At 39.7% G+C, this 19,903-nt stretch overlaps 1 protein-coding gene across 10 annotated transcripts in view; it reads left to right on the forward strand.

The window, feature by feature from the left end:
• GSAP (gamma-secretase activating protein) overlaps nt 1-19,903 on the forward strand; it is a 214,096-nt gene that overhangs the window by 174,951 nt on the left and 19,242 nt on the right. For all 10 annotated transcript variants that reach the window (XR_011648743.1, XR_011648742.1, XM_023583072.3 and 7 more), the window contains 9 exons: nt 245-337; nt 490-707; nt 2,484-2,553; nt 3,074-3,156; nt 6,076-6,129; nt 15,042-15,170; nt 15,909-15,967; nt 16,679-16,710; nt 19,056-19,117. Coding sequence is in view for 8 of the 10 variants with exons in the window: in XM_023583072.3 (XP_023438840.1) it covers nt 245-337; nt 490-707; nt 2,484-2,553; nt 3,074-3,156; nt 6,076-6,129; nt 15,042-15,170; nt 15,909-15,967; nt 16,679-16,710; nt 19,056-19,117 (800 nt within the window). In the remaining 2 variants the exon portion in view is untranslated. The remainder of the gene's footprint in view (nt 1-244; nt 338-489; nt 708-2,483; nt 2,554-3,073; nt 3,157-6,075; nt 6,130-15,041; nt 15,171-15,908; nt 15,968-16,678; nt 16,711-19,055; nt 19,118-19,903) is intronic.

The following is a 19,903-nucleotide window of genomic DNA, read 5'->3' on the forward strand; positions in this document are numbered from 1 at the left end:
CTGAAAACAATTAGCCACAGATGAATGTAATTGGGATCTGGCTAGTGGGAATTTAAACAAACGCTTAAAATGCTATTTGGTTTATGAAACTTACTAACATCAGATAACTTGCTATTACATTGGTAAAAAAATATTTATGTTATGAGATGTTCAAAGAAAACAGGGATAATGTGAAAATCTGGGCTTTACCTGTATCTATTCAGCTCCCTCATGTATAGATGACCTGCATCTTTCTCTTCTACAGACTATTATGTGGCTGTTTACTTACCTGGTCATTTCTTTCATCTACTTAACATTCAGCATCCAGATTTGATCTGCCACAGTCTGTTTCTGACAGGTATGGCTGTAGTTTTTTCCCCATGAATGTGATCCACTTGCATTCATTTTGGTTTTAATATTTATGTTTGGGTTAGATGAGGTTCTTTTATTTGCTGAGCTCATTTTTTTTTCCCCCTCCTCTCCCTTCTCTCCCTTTTTTTTTTTGGCTAGGGAAAAATGAAATGATTGATATGCTACCTCATAGTCCTTTACAGTCACTGTCAGGCTCCCTGATATTGGAATGGTGTTCTGGAAAGCTCTATAGAGCACTCCTCAACCGGTCGTATTTATTAGAGTTCCTGTGGAACACCTGCCTGGACTATGAGAAGATGGCTGTGCTGCACTGTGTGCTCTCGTGTGGCAGCCACCCACAGTCCCTGGAAGCCCAGGTGGGAATATAGTTCCAGTTTAAAAATTGGCAATAGACAACTCCAAATGTATTTATTTAGGGTTTGAACATGAACAGAAGCCATTTTTATTTGGTAATAATTACTTGAGGTTTATGTTCTCTGTCCTGACTTTTCCTGGGCTCCTTTTTCATGGATCCTACCAGACCCCAGACCATGAAGTATGTTTGTTCTTTTGAGTATTCTCTTTTCAATATTATGAATATTTAGCCACATCAATAACATTCCAAGGAAGTGCTCAGTAATAATGAGTTTCTCAGGTATCATTCTGTTCCAAATTCAGTGTATATAATTAAAAGGACTGAACTATGGTGGCAGACATTTGTTACTTATATTAGCAAAAATAGTTGACTTTTGTACTGTGCCTTTAGTTTACAAAGCACTTTCCCATGTTCTTTGTTGTTTAATTTATACAGTGCCTCAGTATCAGACTTGATTGGGATGAATGGGTGGTTGGTTAATTGAAAAAAAAAGAATATAAACATTTTCTTTTAACCTAAATCATATGAATATACATGTATTATCTACCTTTTAATGTAGATAAAGGCCCTTTCTTTGAGTGTTCATCAGCTAATTGGAATTCAGAATTATTTTTCTGAATTCAGAATTACTTTTCTTGCATAAAACCACTAGTAACATGTTATCTCTTATTCTTGTTACTTTCCTCTTTTTTCATTTTAAAAGTGACTGATAATTTAAAGACTCTTCCAAAGCAAACTGTGTATATCAGATATATATATTTATATATATATTCCCCAATCTTTAATAGTTGTCTCACCTACATTAGTTTTTTAGTAAGTTTTTAAAGGCACACCTTTGCTGAGTCTATCCAAAACATTCAACTTATCTTTTATTGACCTAACACTCTTTTTGCATCAATAATTCACTTAGTAATAGTAATAGTTTATTAAATTACCTACTTGTGAAAATAAGTACACTCATGAAAATAAGCATAAACAAGTCTGGGAATAAAAACAGCTTATCAGTAGGAGTAGAAGTGTGAGGGTTCTCTGTGGCTAGGCATACATTATAGTGCCAGTGAACCCGAGCTGGGGAAAGAAGCGCTTCGTTCCTCCAGCAGGTGGAAGTGTTATGGAAATTGATTTCGAGAGTTGTTGATGTAACAGGGATTATTCCTAATCTGCAAGGGCAGTGCAGTGTTGTTCCCAAAGATTAGATGGTGTGACAGATTTCCTACCTCCAAACTTCATGGTTTTTTTAGTTTTTTTTTTAGGAGGTACTGAATGTTGACCCGGGACATTGTACATGGGAAGCAGGCATTCAATCACTGAACTATATTCCCAGTGAGAGTTGTTTTTTTGTTTTTCATTTTTTGTTTTTAGGACGTGCCAGGGATGGATCCTGAGACCTTGTACATGGGAAGCAGGCACTTAACCACTTGACCTATATCCTCTCCCTGTTTTTCTTTTTTTTTTTTCTCTTGAATCCCATGGCTCTCCACAATGGTACTTTGCTATAACATACATACTGTAACAAACAAATATTGGGTTGAAGAAGGTCTATTTGGATCCCAGCCAAGGGCATTTATTAAAAAGATGTATAAAAAGGACCTTGTAATACTGTTTTACTCTCAGTCGTGCATTATATATCTTGAAAGTAGTGCAAAAGTGAGTATCTTCTTAGAAAATTCCAAAGTAGATAATGAATTAAAAAGATTCATATTTATTTGTACTTTGGTGGTGTAGGCAGTGTAGAGATTTAAATTCTAACAGAGTTCTGTTTTCTTACTTTTTAAAGATTATTCAATGGGTCTCTGAGAATATTTCTGCCTGCCATTCATTTGACCTCATTCAAGAATTTATAATTGGTAGGTGTTGTGTTGCTGATGTTGCATATTAGGTTGAATATTCCACCCTTTTGCTTCGGGAAAAGCAGTACATTGATAATGCCTCAATCTGTCAAAATGCTGCTTAGGTGTGTGTGTGTGTGTTTTCATTCTATTGCAGTCAGCAGCTAATTAAATTTCTTTCTCTTGTGGTTTTATGAGAAACTCTCTATAACCTGATTCTATAACCTTATTAGTGATTTTTTTTTCAGTAAGCTGTAACTCCTTAGCCCAGTTTGTGTTGGCTGGTTCTATATGAAATGGTGTAATGTCATTTGGGTAGATATAAGTTCGAAGTATATTTTTTGAAATTATTCTCATTGTCAAAAGGCAGAACCTAAACATTTCAGTCAGGAGATAAAATCATAATGGTTAACCATTTGAGGATGAAGAATGAGCCAATGAAACCTTTTGTGGGTTTGTTTTGGTGAATTACAATGATAACTGACTTCTTAATTATTAAACCGTGTCTTTTTTTTCTTTCTTTCAAAAATCTACTCAGCTTCTTCTTATTGGAGCATATATCCAGAGGCAAGTAACATGGATAAACTTTTGCCATATTCCTCAGTGCTCACTTGGAATGCAGTAAGTTAACACTTTGTACTGGGTGTACAATTAAAATTGATTCACAGTTGTGGGTCAGTTGTAAGACATATCTGTGACAATAAACAAGGCTATGATTTCATCAGTTCTGATTGATAAAACACTGAATTGGAATTTTTTGGCACAAAAGAAATAGTGAATCCCTGCTTTTGACCAAAGGTATTCATATAAAACAGTAGTTTTAACTGAAAAAGTTACAAGAATTTTGTTACTTTTCCTACTACTAGGCAGAACTAAACCTATATTATCTTTAAGTGGTATTTTATTTTTATATTTCCAGTGAACAGAGTAGATTAAAAACTTTTCTTAGATTTTTATAAATGAAGAAAGTTTGGGCCTCTGCTATTACTCCGAGCTGCTCTATTTACGTAGTAGATTAGCACATTCATAACCCCTTTTCCCAGCCTCAGAAGGAAAAAATCTGTAATAAATAACTCTAGAGCTTCAAGATCAGTAAAAGTTAATGGGCACAGGGTTTATGAAAAAGTTTTGGTAATGGATGGGGGTGATGGTAGCATAATATTGTAAATGTAACTAATGCTGAATTGAACACTTAAAAATGATTAAAATGGCAAATTAACCACAATAAAAGAAAACACACACACACAAACAGAAAACAAAAGAAAAAGGAGAAGACATATACACACAAAAATCAGTAAAAGTCAGCCATCTTAAGCAAACTCATTCTATTCAACCTTTTCTTCCTGCTGGTTCAGACTCCCTCCTTTTTAGAAAGTATGTGAAAAACATGTGCAGCCTGCCTCTAAAAAATGTCCTGCCTCTTCAAGTACTTTCATGTTAGATATCAGAGCCACATGCTTAGTCTTGAGGCAGAGGTTTGTATCCAAAAGGTAACCTAGGAAAAGAAATTTAATTTAGGTAACCCAACCAGACATAGAAAAAGATGTACTAGGATAAGTTTTGATAAATACAGTCCTCAAACAAGAAGTATCAGGTGCGTTTGAGTCACAATGGAAAATAACTTAATATCTAAATTTTTGGTTTGCACAATGGCAGTGTTTCTTAAAGGCCCTTTCTCCTTGTCTCTTACTGCTATGGTTCATATACTTTCATGCCTCATTGTAGAATTTTAAGGGAAAGACCTGAGTGTGTTCCTTCTTCTCCAGGCACCCATTGTTTTAAAGAGTAACTGGGACTATACATGCGGACTCTGTGGTAATGTGGCAGGAAGTTTGCAAGTTAAACCACCCTGGAGGAAATGCACATCTCAGTTTCCTTCCCTCACCACAACCCGTTGTTGTACTGATGCTGTACTACTGCGTGTTAAAACAGTTCCCAGGGTTATGTTGAAATACAGAGCACGGGTTATAATTGAATGTTGTGTGCATGCATCATCTTGACAGAGCAACTCTGCATTTTTGCACTTTTGGATTTCTTATGATTTTGTTGGGGCAGAGAAACCCTCGTGGACATATACAGAGTTACAGGAAGTCCTGTGAGAATTAAGATTAAAACAAACAAACAAACACAATTATAACTATCTAGCACAGTGCTTATTTTAGGGTTTACGTGTTGCTTTAAAATGCTTGTAGTTGGAAGAGGTAGCCTTAAAGGTCTCTTCCAATCCTGAAATTCTATGATTTTATGCTTATCCATAGCAATGATGTAAATCATTTACTTTTCCTTTCTCTAATCCTCACCTGCTCTTATCACTACACCCTTAATAAAAATGTAACCGCATTAGAAAACATTAATTTCATGTTTCTATATGGAGACAGACCACTTCTGTAATAACTGAATTGGACTTTTTGAGATATTAGAAAATATGGTGTTCCTACATATAGATAAAATATAATCCTGATTATGTTTTGCAAACAGCTTCAGTATACTTTTTAAAAAATGCTATTCATAACTTAAACTGTAGTAATATTTTAGTGGTTTTAAAGTGTCCACTATGACTGAGTAGTGAAAAGTGTAGCACACAATAGATTCTTATCATAGACTTTTTATTGTCACACTGAGTTGCATGACTGTTCTGGAAATTTATTTCTCAATCACTGTGATGCCTTTTTTCACAGGAATATTGTGTATCAGTAAAACCTGGGTCATTTATGTTCTAAACAAATAGTTTTTATTTCTACATGGGCACCTTCTAAATTATTTTCTGGCACATCATCTCCCTTGCAGGGAGTGAAAATTGAATTGACTACAGGAGAGGGTAACATACATAATTAACATAGAGGTACACTTCTCTAAATAACAGAGAATAAAGGGCAATTTGGATGCTTACCCTTCTTTTTTTGGATTTCTATTTCAATTCTCACTAGTTAGCAGAATGTTATCATTTGAACTTCCTGATATGAACTACACACCTTTCACATTTGCCATGGTGATAGTGCTGAATAAACTGTGGGGAGCTCTTATCTCTGAAATTATGGTGGAGGATGATGTGCAGAAAAAATTTCCACTGAAGTCATGCAAAAATCCCATTAACCTTGGCTCATTCCAGTGAAGCAGAGGCCAACTATACTACAATTAAATGGAATAGGAGAGGGAGGAAGGAGTACAATCAAACATTTTCCCTTATTACCACATTTGATGGTGCAAATCTGCCTCATTTGTCCTTGAATGGAGAAGTGTAAGAATTATGCTGTTTGTTCTGTATTTCTTCACAGTAGTCTTTTTCTTTATTTAGAGAGTTTGTCAATTATTATAATCATGACTTTAAAAATATTTCCTTTCCCCAGGCAAGAAGAGATAGGCTACACTCACTGTTTTTTATATACCCCGAAGTTTATTTAAAGTAGTGGTTAGCAAACTGGAAGCTGCTCTCAGTGAAAGAGAGAGCATGACCTGCCATCAGCTTCTATCTATGGGGAAAACACTTCCCCACAGCTTGAGCTGATATGTTCAGCAGTCAAGTGTGTGTTTTCACCATAGGAAATTCCTGGAATAACCCTCATGACGGAAGAGATTGCTTTGCCTTTTATGAAGGTAAGTCCCTCATAGTGAGAGAGAAAAGCACAGACATGCACAGCTTCCTTTCTTGTCTGCACCCTTGACTTGGAGTTAAACTTCTGCCACCTTGACTATTGTCAGTTCTGTAAAGGGACTGCAAACTGTCAGGGGAGGATGGGAGTAAGGGGCAGGGGCTGGTTCTCTAGAGAATCCTTCCTAAGTGGTTGAATAGCCATCGAAAAAGGTATTACGGCAAGTCTTAGGAATGCTCTTTGAAGAGGGAAGTTTTCTGAAGATAGGAGAGAATTACAGGATTAATTTAAACCATACAGAACACAAACTTGCCGTTGCACTTAGTACCAGTCTGTATTGGAGTTCTTATAAATTACCTTTAAAGGTTGTGGTAGCTGCTTTTAAATCACATAGGCTCTTACCCTTCAAAACACACACACACACACACACACACATACAGAGTGTCCAAGCTTAAAATCATTAATTAACCTAAGTTGGGACTACCTAATTTCCTTCTGGTTCTAAGATCATCTTTTCTATTTCTCAAGAATGTCCTGTATTTGTCTCCCCATCAAGTTTCTCTTTCACTCCTTCCTGCCCACTAAGCTGAAGCTAGTAGTCTTTCTGCAGTCTGGGGGTTTCAGAAGAGTTTATAAATACAAGAGGGAGAATGGGGTAGGGTGAGGTGAGTAGAAAAAAATACATATGCAGTTAAAAAGCGGGGAATGTTTTAGTACAGCTTCCTTGAAGTTCCTTTGTTGTTATTGGCATTGCCTCTTGTTAATTATAGCTTGGTGTGTACTGGGAAATCTCAGCGCTTGGCAGCTCACAGCTCTCTCTGCTGTTGCCTTCTCTTTATGTTTGATTCTCTTGGATATATGAATGGCAGCCTGGGCTGGGCAGCTGGGGGAAGGCTGTGGGCATTTGAGGACACAGTGATGCATTGGAGATGAGAAAGGACTTCTGGGGCTTGGTCCCAAGAATGGTCCCTTAAGGATAGAGGGACAAGTTATGCTTCTAGGCAGAGCTTAGGAACACTGAAGCCCTCTAAGGCAGGAGGGTGAAGGAAGAGTGGGAAGAAGGTTTTAGTAATAGTCTAAAAGGTTCTTATTAAGAGACTTCGTCCTTTCATTTCATCGTTTCTGTCTCAGCCACTACCCCTCTCAAACCCATAATGTGTTTAATGGACAAATTAGTAAGAAAAAAGTTTAAAAAGAAATACATGTCATCCACAATTCTACAGTTTTTGTCTATTTTCCTCCATTTCCTTTTGGTCTTTATCATGGATATGCATATTAAACCCAGTAGTAATCACAATCTAGAGCTAATTTTTGAAGATTACAAATTGTAATATATATCAAAAACATTTTTCATGTTACTACATAGACTTCTTAATTATGATTTCTAATGACTGCATAGGATTCCCCTGGGTTGCTGTGTCTTAATTTACTTAATCATTTTCCTTTTGTAGGACATTTAGTTTGTCTCTAGCCCCCATTTTAAAATTTTGCAGTTAAAAATAGTGTTGCAATGAATATTTTTATACATACAGCTTTTCTTTTGATTTATTCCCAGAAGGATAAATGCCCAAGGGTATCATTGGGTAAAAGACTATGACCTTTGATTCTTATTAAAGGTTGATATTTAGATTGATATTCCAAAAAATTGTGATAATTTGCATTGCTACAAGGGATTTATGGGCTTACCAGTTTTATCAGAGTCTTAATATTGTGCATTTTAATTTTAAAAATTAAGTACTTAAAAAAAAGTGATTGGCAGGTCCTTCGGTCTTCTTAAGCTTTTTAAGTCATAGACTTCTAAAATTATGATTTGGCTTTGCTTAGGGACAGAGTAGCTCTTTTTTTTTCTTTTCTTTTTTTTTTTTTTTTTTTTTTTGACTCTATTTTGTTTTGTGGGGAGAAAGTGACTTGTTTTTTGTCCTTCACAGTTTTTATCTCCTTTGACATTCCTTCACTCCTTTTTTTCTCCTCTCCCTTAAGTATCTTTGGCTTTTGGCCCTACAGATATTTGTTTCCTAGGAACCATTTGCAAAGATGCCTGGGAGCTCTTTGGCGGCTCCACACATACCCATATACTAGCAGGAGGTGCTCACCACCTAAGTCTAAAGAGTTGTAGATCTCTTCAAGCTCTTTCTCGGTAAACACATACCAGGAGTCATCTGGGAATCCAGGAGGTGTACGGTTGGGCCTGGCCTAATCCCCAGGAGAGGATGTTCTGGGCTTGGTTTGCCCAGTGTTACCTCACCCCCACTCCGATCACTCCTCACAGGAGATTCTGGCCGGTAGCTTCTGGCTCACAGCACCTCTGCTTCCATAATACCACTTGCTTTAAAGCTGCTGTCTTTACCTCTGACCTACTTCTACCCCAAGTCCCAGCTCAGTTATTTTGTGATGGCCTGGTTGTGATGGTGCATCCCACCCGCTGCTCTTCCCTCCCCTCCCGTGATGCAGCGGTGTTTGCCATGCTTACCTGAGGGTAGTTGTCCCTGGACTCCCAGGACCTGACTTACAAGTTACCTTTAGAATGCGTGCTTGCTGCCAGGCGTTTGCCTTGTAGGCTGCAGGGATCGCTGTTTATCATTCTGCCTACATTTGTCTCTCATTCACCTTGATCCTTGGTAAAGAGTCAGGTCAGGGGTGGGTAATATAAAACTAGAAACGTACTTTCCTTTTCCTGGCCCTGCAAATAATTTTAGTGTGAAGTGGAGCACTTTACAAAGGTTTAATATATGAAAATGTTAGGACAATAAGCCAGTTAAATTAGAAGATTGTCACCTGAAAGACAAAAGGCTTCCTCACTTTATTAAACAGTTTCCCAAAGCATTAAAAAAAAAAAACTAAACTGGAAGTAAGAACCAGGTTCTTGACTTAAAAGGAATGTCATCAAGAGTGACCTTCCTAAGAGAGTTTTCATCTTTTTGTAAAGACAGGAGTTTCCCTAGGAAAAGTTCCAGCTTTTATAAAATGTGTAAAAATTGCCCATGATTTAGAAACGGACTTTGGCCCAGTGGTTAGGGCGTCCGTCTACCATATGGGAGGTCCGCGGTTCAAACCCCGGGCCTCCTTGACCCGTGTGGAGCTGGCCATGCGCAGTGCTGATGCGCGCAAGGAGTGCTGTGCCACGCAAGGGTGTCCCTGCGTGGGGGAGCCCCACGCGCAAGGAGTGCGCCCGTGAGGAAAGCCGCCCAGCGTGAAAAGAAAGTGCAGCCTGCCCAGGAATGGCGCCGCCCACACTTCCCGTGCCGCTGACGACAACAGAAGCGGACAAAGAAACAAGACGCAGCAAATAGACACCAAGAACAGACAACCAGGGGAGGGGGGGAAATTAAATAAATAAATAAATCTTTAAAAAAAAAAAATTGCCCATGATTTAAAAAACAATCCAACCACAGAAAGCACATAAAGGTTATAAAAACAAACAATGGAAATAATAACTTACTTGTATATAATGATAAAACTTGAATGAGCATGCCATGAATGGAGAAATAGGCTATTTTTATCAAAGTATTTTTGAAGTCAGATATCTTTAGTATTTTAATAACTTGTTTAGAAATTATTAGTTACCTGTCCCAGAGACTGGAAGATCAGAAAGACTTAAATCCTCTTTCCACTTATGGCCATTCAGAAGTGAAGGTAGATGCAGTTGGGAAAAGAGTAGGTGATTCCCATGCTGTTCTCCATTCAGAGACTTGTTTGTTCTATGCTTGCTCATTTAAAAAGTGAACGATGTAATAGCTTACAAATTTTAAAAATGATAATGGTTGCTTTGGCAAAGATGTTGCATCACTAAAGTGGTACCAGAATTCAATATGTACATATATTTTCTGAGTCATAGTGAGTTCAATTTATATTTTAAATGGAATTTTATGATGCTGTAAATAAACACTGCTTTTTAGAAACAGACTATCAGGCTGGTGAATTTTTTCCTGCCATATCTGTAGAGAAGAGGGTAAATTTGGGCTAATTCCCAGATGATAATATTAAGGAACGGACAGAGGGTCAATGATTGTTGTTTTGTTTCTCTTCTCTAAGTTACTCGGCTGTGCTGCTCCTATTCAGAGTTTCAGTTGAAGGCTTAGCAGTTTAGTCCATATTTAGTGATTTTATTTTAAAAATCCAACCATTAAAAATGTCTAATAGAACTATCTACCTAGGCAAAGAAGAGGGATTTTTCCTTCTGTGAAATGTAGGGAAGAAGAGGAAGTCTATTCATAAACAGGAGGGCTTGCTCTTAGAGCAGAGCGAGCAGTCCCCTTTGTGGGCAGACTCGAATTCCTGGCATTGGTCCATGCACAATGGCTGTCCCTTTTCAAGACCATCTAGGCTTTGCATGGTGCTTTGCTAGCATTATATGCACATAGAAAGTTTTCTATTTTAGTCCATGCTAGAGATGGTGGATTGCTGTGTTTCTCTGGGCTGAATGTAAAAGCTGACCCTACGATGGGATACTAAGAGCCAAACTGGATGATGCTTTAGCTCTGCTAGTCCATCCCTGGCACACAGAGTAAAGTGTTCTCTCTGAGTTGGCTTCTTCCCCTATAAGAATATCCTGGCTAATCATGAGAAGTAGAACCAAAGCCAGCAGACCTTTCAGAAATGAAAGGCAGATGTTTTTTTTTTTTTTTTTTTTTTTTTTTCTGGCAGTAATTTGCAAATGAGAAGTGCCACAGTGCCTTTTTTTTTTCTTTCTTCCAAATAGGAGCTCATCTGGCAATCCAGTTTAAATGGGAAACAGTTCTTTGATATAATCCTTTGGTTCTTTTTTAAATTAATATTTGTAATGGACTGCATTTGGTAATTGTTCCATGTCATCCTAAGAGACAGAATGAGATTATTATTGAAGAACAGACTTAAAATAATTTTCCTTCTTTCAAAATCAAAGTTTAAGACTCCCCTTGGTGCAGAAAAGCATTCCTGGGACATTTATTCAGATTCCGATTTCCTCTTAACACCAGAATCTCCCGGAAGTAGCTAAAGCCAGGGATATTTTTCTTGTAAAGCATAATCTATAACTTTTTAAGGATTACAAGCTCTTTTCAAGAAACTGGCAATGTGCTTCTTGGCCTCTGACCGCTGCCACTTTGCACTATGATTGTTGTTCCCTGGTAAGTTCTGGGTTCTGTAGCTAACTGGTTCTGAGAAATAGGTTTCTGTGTTCCCACCGCCGTGTGGGTTTAAGTGGTGAAATGGTGTCACCCCTTTGTTAGAATGTGAAAGTACAGATTCACACCGCCCCCTTCCCCCATTAGGTACAAAATCTGCAATTTTACCTTGGAGCTATTTTTATTCTGTGGGTTAATTAACATACTGGTGTTAACTTGGTATTAAGTTTCCTCCCAGATTGGCCCCAACCACTTCTTTATTGCCTTATTTGACAGCACAGGCCCAAGTCTTCGGACAGGCTGGTTCTTTATGAGCCTTTAACCTGGAAGTGTAGGTTGAGTAACATGTTTGAGGGTGGGAAGGAGCCGGTGATTACCTGGGCGTGCTCAAGCAGTGTTCTGAGCCCTGACTGAACATTAGGATCAACCTGGGGAATTTTAAAAATCAGGAGCTTCAGGTCACACCTCAGACCAATTAAATCTCTAGGGTATGGAACCCAGACCGGGCAGGGAGAGGGAAAAAATGTGACGTGGGGGCATTTTCGAGACTTGGAGTTGTCTTAAATGATAATGCAGGGGCAGATGCTGGACATTATATATCCTGCCATAACCCACTGAAAATACTAGGGGAGAGTGTAAACTACAGTGTAAACTATTATCTATGTGGTGCAGCAGTGCTCTAAAATGTATTCATCAAATGCAATGAATGTGCCACAGTGATGAAAGAGGTTGTTGATGTGGGAGGAGTAGGGTGAGGGGGGGTGGGGGGTATATGGGAACCTCTTATATTTTTTGAATGTAAAATTTTTTTGTGATCTATGTATCTTCAAAAAAATGCAATTAAAAAATTGATGGGGGTGGGAGGATGGGTAGTGGGGTATATGGGAATCTCATATTTTTAAATGTAACATTTTGTGTGATATATTAACTTTAAAAAAAGATAATTCAAAGATAGTTTAAAAAAAGCTTCCCAGGTGCTTCTAATGAGCAGCCAAACTTGGGAATCACAATGTGCAGGCAGATATTTGTACAGTTAGTTGTTTTTTATTTTCTGATCTCTCTAAGGCTATACCAGACCTAAACCCACAAGCTACGTTCTAGTCTCAGTTTTTGTTCACCATCAGATTCCCACCCAGAACATCCTTCACATAGTCAAATCCTGTTTCATCCTTTCGGCGCATCCAGCTTCCAAACAGACTTCCCAATTTAAATGATTTCTGTGAACTTCCATGTCTTAAAAATTACATCACTTATCTAGTAGATACAAAGTAGGGGCAGATGCCATGAATTGTTTTTCTCTGGATACTCTTAATATTTATATTATGACATCCAGGTCAGAGACCATGAAAGACCTATAAATTCATATGAAAACACTTCTGGGACATTTGGCTAACAGTGTTTCTAATTTAAATGTGTTTTTTGTTTCATTTGTTTTTAAACTCAGATCCTTTTCTTTCTAACTCAGTGGTTTTGAATTTTGGGGGTCATGGGTTTCTTTGAAAATCTGGTAAAAGCTGTAGACCTTCTTCCCAGAAAAATGCTCATATAAAGACATACTCAGTTTTACATACAATCAGTGAGTTCTCAAGCCCTTTTTTAGCTTGTCCTTGGACATAAGACCTGTATTATCTGTTTGATCTCAGCTGAGAAAAGATTATGAAGACAGAGAATTTTTGAGGTGGGGGCAAGGAGAAAGAAGGTATATTGGGAGAGATCTTTTCTTAGGAGCCACAGTGAGGTTGTGGGGATGGTGTCTTCTAACGGCTGGTTGGCATTTGGCCTGAGGGGGAAGGCTGGATTGCCGGTAGAGAAGGGAACGTTTCTCCTCTCCCTTATCTTGGCCTGAACAGAGTCTGGCTGGACCCTACCATGAGGCTCCCGTGGCAAAGCCGGCAGAGTTAATATCTTAACTGACCACGAGATGGCACCACAACACCAAGGAGTTTTCTGGTTTCTGGCTTAGCGTGCCTGGGCCCAGATGTAGGATAGCAAGAAAACTGTAGTGACTTCCTGTCAGAGACCTAATTCTGCCAAATATCTGCAGGATTTTTAAAAAATTATGTTTTTTTTTCAGTACAAGGAAGGCCAAAGGGTGGATAAAGATACATTTATTATAAATAAATGGAAAGGGAAAGAAAGAAAAGGTGAGTGAGGCAGGTCAAGTGGGAGTGAGACCTGATTCCAGTGTCCCTGTTTTCCCTAGAAATGACACTTTCTTGGAAGAAGATTTTCTGGTCTCTGGGAGAGGGGAAGGTAGATGGATGGGTGTGTTAGGCTTCTAAAACAGCAAGTTGTAATATTATTATATTAACTCTCTTTACTGATACTACAAAATCCATTTCGAACAAATTGCGACTGCCCTTTCAATAGCATCTTTTTGTGTATAATGTGATATTAAATTACTATAAAATATCCATTGAAGGAGAAGTGAGGAAGGGAAGGAGCCACTTCTATCTAGTACTCACTATACAAAATTTCCAGCACTGTATGTGACTTCAGCACTCTTATTTAGCATACATGCATTTTTATATTGATTAGGGATGTTTTATCCAGGCTTTTTTTTTTTTAGAGATTCATTTATTTTTTTATTTCTCTCCCCCTCCCCTCTCCCACCCCGGTTGTCTGTTCTGTGTCTATTTGCTGCATCTTCTTTGTCCGCTTCTGTTGTTGTCAGCGGCATGGGAATCTGTATTTCTTTTTGCTGTGTCATCTTGTTGTGTCAGCTCTCCGTGTGTGTGGCGCCATTCCTGGGCAGGCTGCACTTTCTTTCACGCTGGCGGCTCTCCTTACGGGGTGCACTCCTTGTGCGTGGGGCTCCCCTACGCGGGGGACACCCCTGCGTGGCACAGCACTCCTTGAACACATCAGCACTGCGCATGGGCCAGCTCCACACGGATCAAGGAGGCCCGGGGTTTGAACCGCGGACCTCCCATGTGTAGACGGATGCCCTAACCGCTGGGCCAAGTCCGCCGCCCAGGCTCTCTTTTTTTGTTGCCTTGCAGCCTAGTCTGCCACCACAGGAGGCATTAGCTCACTTATTTCATGGATCCTACTGCACCGCTGGCCCCAGGCAAATCTTTTATAATTGCACTTATTTTGGCAAGAGCATGTTTATTGTAAATCCGTCTTCATTGATAAAACAATTTGTGCTAGTTCTAGCATTAAAATGCATTAACATTGTATTTTATTATTTTTAAATGAATATAACAGATACATTCTTGCTTCAGGATAATCTAAGTGTATCAATAATTCAAAGACCTAGATAGAATGCCATCCACCTTCTGTTTTGGAGTACCTGACAGATGGATATGAAACTAGTTCATTTCACCTTTTGATTCCTAGGTTTTGAGAAATATCCTGGGATGTTAATAAGCTTAGTGGGAAAGTGACCCCACCCCAAGTGCCCCAAACTTTCTGAACATCTCAGACTGCATCTGACCCTGCTAACACAACCTAACTCTGAAAAATGGGTCTCTGGGAAATAAATGACTCGAGTGTTGAAAAAGGCTCCCTGACTCAGCCTTAACCCAGGGGAGTGGGAGAGGGGGTGGTAATGGGCTGGGGAAGGGAGCAGTGGTTCTCTTTGGAGAAGGGGAGTAGAAAATGAAGTGGGAAGGCAAGATGTTTTAATCTCCCTATTTTAGACTTCCTCCTGGGACTAGAATGCCATCCTTCTTGAGAAGTATTCACTCAGAAAAGCTGTCGCATAAGAGCACGAATGTCAGAGTTCTGCACAAGGCCGACGTGACCCTTACCGGGTAGTTTGGCCGCTGGGCCTGTTTCTCAAGATCAGTGATGTTTTTGTCTCCTCTAGGTGCACAGCTTTAAGGGCTACTGGGAAAAACTGAACTCCAACCTAGAATACGTTAAGTGCGCCAAGCCACACTTACACTACAGCAACAGCGTGGTCAGGAGAGAGTGGCACAGCCTCATCTCGGAGGAGGTAGGCATGAATTAATTCTACCTCCAGAGAGTCAGTCCCATTGAGAACAAAGCAGGGAGCAAAAGCATAGCTTATCAGATCCCAGTGATCCTCTGAAATCCTAAGATGGTTTACGTTGGCAGCCTGCTTCCCGGTCATCAACGTTCTCGCATTAGCACCACACTAGGCAGACAGAGCTGCCTCTAGGATCTCTATTCTTCTGAGGAGGAAACTGAAGTGCAGAGAGGTTGAGGACACACAGCACGTTCATGAAGGATTATTATCCAGGTCTAAGTGTGTTCTGGCACTACTTGTTAATTAAAATTGATTTTAAAAAAATCAAGGTGTTCTCAAATTACTGGTTGCCAAGGGCTAGGGATAGTAGAGGGAGAAGAGAATAAAGATAGCATAAGGGAGATCTTTGTGGTGATGAAAGAGTTCTGTATTTTGATTATGGTGGTAATTACAAGAATCTACATAGGATATAAAATGACAGAACTGGCCACACACCTTGTACCAGACTCAGTTTCCTGAGTTCAGTTATGGGAGATGTACCCTCTGGGATAGCCTGGGGTGAAGGGTATGCAGGACCTCTCTGCACTATCTCCTGTGAATCTTTAATTGTATCAGAATAAAAATTTAAAAGTTTAAAAAAATCTAGTTTTGACTACTTGGAAGTATTCTTTTGGAAGCTCTTAAATATATTACATAATGTCTTTGCTGTGAAAAAAGTCATACCTGACATCTTCTTACTCCTAGAAAACAGGAAAAAGAAGGTCCACAGCATATGTGAGGAATATTCTTGGTAATGCAATAAAGTAAGTAAAGTGAAATTTTATTGTAGCTGTAAGATGGTTACCATTTACAGTTACATTGTTGACTACTCTGACTTTCATGGAAGTAGCTTACTTTTGTTGTGTATCTTTGGCAAAATGATGCTGTCAGCTTAATGAAAGCAGCCACTGTTGCCCTCTTCTGAAGTTGGCATCTGTAGGCTTGGGGACGAGTGTGTGTGGGGGGGAGAAGTTCATGTGTTAAACCTCATAGCCACCCACCGTAGGGAGGATGACTTACAATGGGTAAGTAGTAAAGAAAGCTGTTTTTGAGTACTTTTTGAGAGAACAGACAGTAGGTTAATTTTTGAAAGTATTAGTGAACTGGCGAACTTGCTCTTATTTTGAAAGTGGATTTTCTGGATAGATGAGTCATCTCAGAGGGCTAAAGTACAGGCCCCAATCCAACCTCTGTTCTGTTTTTCTGTTCCCATTATTTCCAATAACTGAGAGCTGCAGTTGTTCTAAATTATTGCCATTGTTTGCACTGAAGAGTTTTGAGATTTTATAACAGCCTGATGTGGCTTTTGCCGAGTTGATTAAAATTTTTGAGGTTTCAGCAGCCTTCAAACAGTTTCTGCAGTGGTTTTAGAGGTGTTTAAAAGAGGATATCTTTGATGATGTTGTGGCTTTAAAGTTTTTTTTTTTATAAAACAATGCTTCCTGTATGAATAACTTTGGCTCCTTTTTTTGTAGGGTGATTTCTAACCTAGAAGCAAGGAATTTGGGTAAGAAAAGACCCGCAATAAAGTCTTCTGGATTTCGGTGTTTTATTTTTTAACACTGTTCTTCTTCCCATGGTGGGCTGGGGAGAAAACCACCTCGTGTAGTACATGAAGGCAGCACCTTTTAATATCCTCCTGTTAAATAGTCACTTGGCTCTTACGTGTCCATCTTGGAACCAGCGCCTCAGGGACAGCTGCTGGATGCCTGGGTGAGGGCCACCTGGTCTTCACCATTTCTGCTTGTACAACATGCCCTCTGTACCCACAGAGTGCAGTTTGGCAATTCTCTTGGCTTGGGGCTTTCTCTCCGACTGTCTGAGCGGTCACAGCTTTTTGACATGTGCTCCTTTCCTTTTGGTTGAAACATGGACAGGCATTAGACTAGGTGCAAGGTTACAAAGGTGAGGAGGCTTGTAGGATGTGGATATAGGGAAGAGGATGTACCTGCAAGTGGGACAGAACTGGACTGAATTCCCAGTTCTGCCACTTGTTAACTTGTGTTCTCGGGTAAGTCATTTATCCATTTTGTTTATTGTCCTCCAGGGTTAGAGTGAGGAGAAAACGAGAGTAAACAGGGCAGTGTCTATAGAACCTGGCATGGTGCTATATCATACCTGCCTTAGCGTTAGGGTCTAGGAAGAAATGCTAACACATAATTTCATAACCAAGTGCCAGCTATTATGTAGAGTATTTAATAGCCCCAGGATAAAGCGGAGAGGGGGAGACACTAAGTCAGGAGTGAGGCTGGTTGGAGAGGGAGGTCAGAAGAGGTTTCCCAGAGCAGGTGACAGATGACCAAGACCTTAGCCAGGTGAGCCTGGGGGAAGGGCCTGCTGAGCATGTTCAGGCACAGGCTTTCCTGTGGTTATCGGTGGAACAGTGTCTCTCGTGCCTTTGTTAAAAAGCTTTTGTTTTCATATCCCACCTCCGTTTGTGAGCTTGAATGTTTTAGGTATACACCAGGTGATAGTAACAAAATCATTTCACAGGGAGCATGACTGCACATGTTCACAGCTGTGCACATGGCTGCACAAACCGGGACAGGGAACTCACCTTCCGGCGGTCAGAGCCTGGGCTCCCCAGGCAGCCCCCGTGCCCTGGCTCCAGGAACCAGCATCCTTTGGGTGGTTGCCCATGTCACTAGGCCATGCCCACAGCTGGAGGTCTGCCCCTGGCACCCAGCGGAGCCGTGCTCGTGACTCCTACCCCCTGGAATGTGTGTGATTTGGGGTCGTCCTCCTTGCACTGGTAGGGGGTTTTGTAAGATGGGAAATGTTGCTGGCCTCGTTGAGGTTTTTTTTGGGTGTCCACCCCTCCCATCTCCAATTACAGAGCTACACCTGCCTCTGCACTTCAGGTCTGTTTGCATCCTGCTGCCGGTCATTCTTAGTACAGTTTAGGCAGTTCTCCCCACTTCCTGTCTGTCTTTCCTTATACTAGTTTTCCATGAAGAAAGCTGTCACTGCCTAAGATGAAACATTCTGCATCAAATTCAGGGCTGCTGGGTGCAAGGTTTGGGTAGTTCCATCTTCATCTTCAGGATAGTGTAGGAGTGCGCTGGGTTTATCTCCAGGGGTCGGTCAAAAGGCAAACATGCCCTTCCAGAAGGTGTTGTCCAACACCCTGGCCCTCTTGACCGGCACAGTGTCTTCTTGGTCGTTCCAGAGAGAAGAAGCAGCCAAGAGAGAAGGTGCTGTCAGGCGAGTGTCAGGGCTGATCGTAGGAGGAGACCTGTGTTTCCCTGACCCTCCAGCCTTCCTCCGTGCAGTGCAGAGCTTGGCAGAGGAAATGCCATTGATTGGACCTTACATATCCTTTTCCACCTTGACCTAGCTCCCTTCTCAGTCTAATGACTTATGCCAGTTAGTATTACTGACCACAATGATGACTGGTCCCCTCAGCTCAGTAACTCCCAAAGTCACTGAACTTCGGGGAAAGAAAGTAGGAGGGAGTGTGTGATCCTTCCAGCAAGGCCCCAGCCCTCCCGTTCCTGCTTCCTTGGGGTTAAGAGAGTGTTCAAGTTTCCATGTCTACAGAAGCAGAGGTTTTTAGACAGCGGAGAATTTGTTGTTGAAGTAAAAATTGAAGCCAGACAGTGTTGATGCTGGTGAATATGTTCCTTATTTTCTTCCTGTTCTTTATCTTGAGAGCCCTCTGCATATCACCTGAATGATAAGTTCAGCTTGTAGGACTGGGTCAAAGTTATCTACTGAAAAACTTTCATCCTATCAAGGAAGTGTTACATTTTCCCAATAACTCAAGAAAGGGAAAGACAGACTGATTTCTATTCCTTTTAGCCCATTTTTCTGAAAAGCACCCTGCTCAAATATTGCTCTTTTTAATTTCAGAGCCGAGATTAACACCCCTCTTTCAGGAGGAAGACAACCATCAGAGGCTGCTCATGGGACTTGTAAGTGGTCTGTGGGTTCTTTGGGTATTGGCAAATATTGGACCCCAAGAAAAAAGAAAAAGACTAGATTGTAATTCTCATTTTGATCTTTCTTTCATTCATTCTTTCAGCAAATATTTGTTGTCAGTCACTATTTTAGGTCCCTTGTGTTCAGTGGTAAGCAATATATATATATATGATTTCTGTCATTTTGGAATTTATAATCTAATGGGGAAATGACATCAATCAATCACTCCAATAAAAATATAATTGCAAAAAATAATTCTGATAAGGAAATATACAGTATTGATGAGAATGTTTAAAATAAGGAACACATGTAAAACTGTGTTTAAAACATGTCTCTGTGGCATTTGTTTTTTGGGTTTAAAATACAGTAGAATAAAGTATTCTTTTTGAAGAACTCTTACCACAATGATGACCACTGACATATAAATCAATATAAATTAATTGAAGAACAGAATTGCTAAGTGATTCCAAATCTTTAAAAAGCTCATTAAAGAGATATGTGGATAGTCTTGCTAAGTAATTCCTAATTTTAAACAGCTCATTAAAGAAACATCTGGAAAGTCTAATCAAGTATTTTTAATACTCTGTGGAATTAGGAGTGGGCTAATCCATTACCTTAGATATGACAAGTTTAAAAATCTGAGAAAAATATGTACAGATTTATATTAGCACACTTGAATATCCCATTTAAACCAACAACTTGCTTAGCAAATAGAAATTACCCAAATTGAGCCAAGAAGAAACAGAAAACCTGAAAGCACAATAACTATAAAATAATTT

Source organism: Dasypus novemcinctus, chromosome 5, assembly GCF_030445035.2.
Source record: "Dasypus novemcinctus isolate mDasNov1 chromosome 5, mDasNov1.1.hap2, whole genome shotgun sequence".
NCBI lineage: Eukaryota > Metazoa > Chordata > Mammalia > Cingulata > Dasypodidae > Dasypus > Dasypus novemcinctus.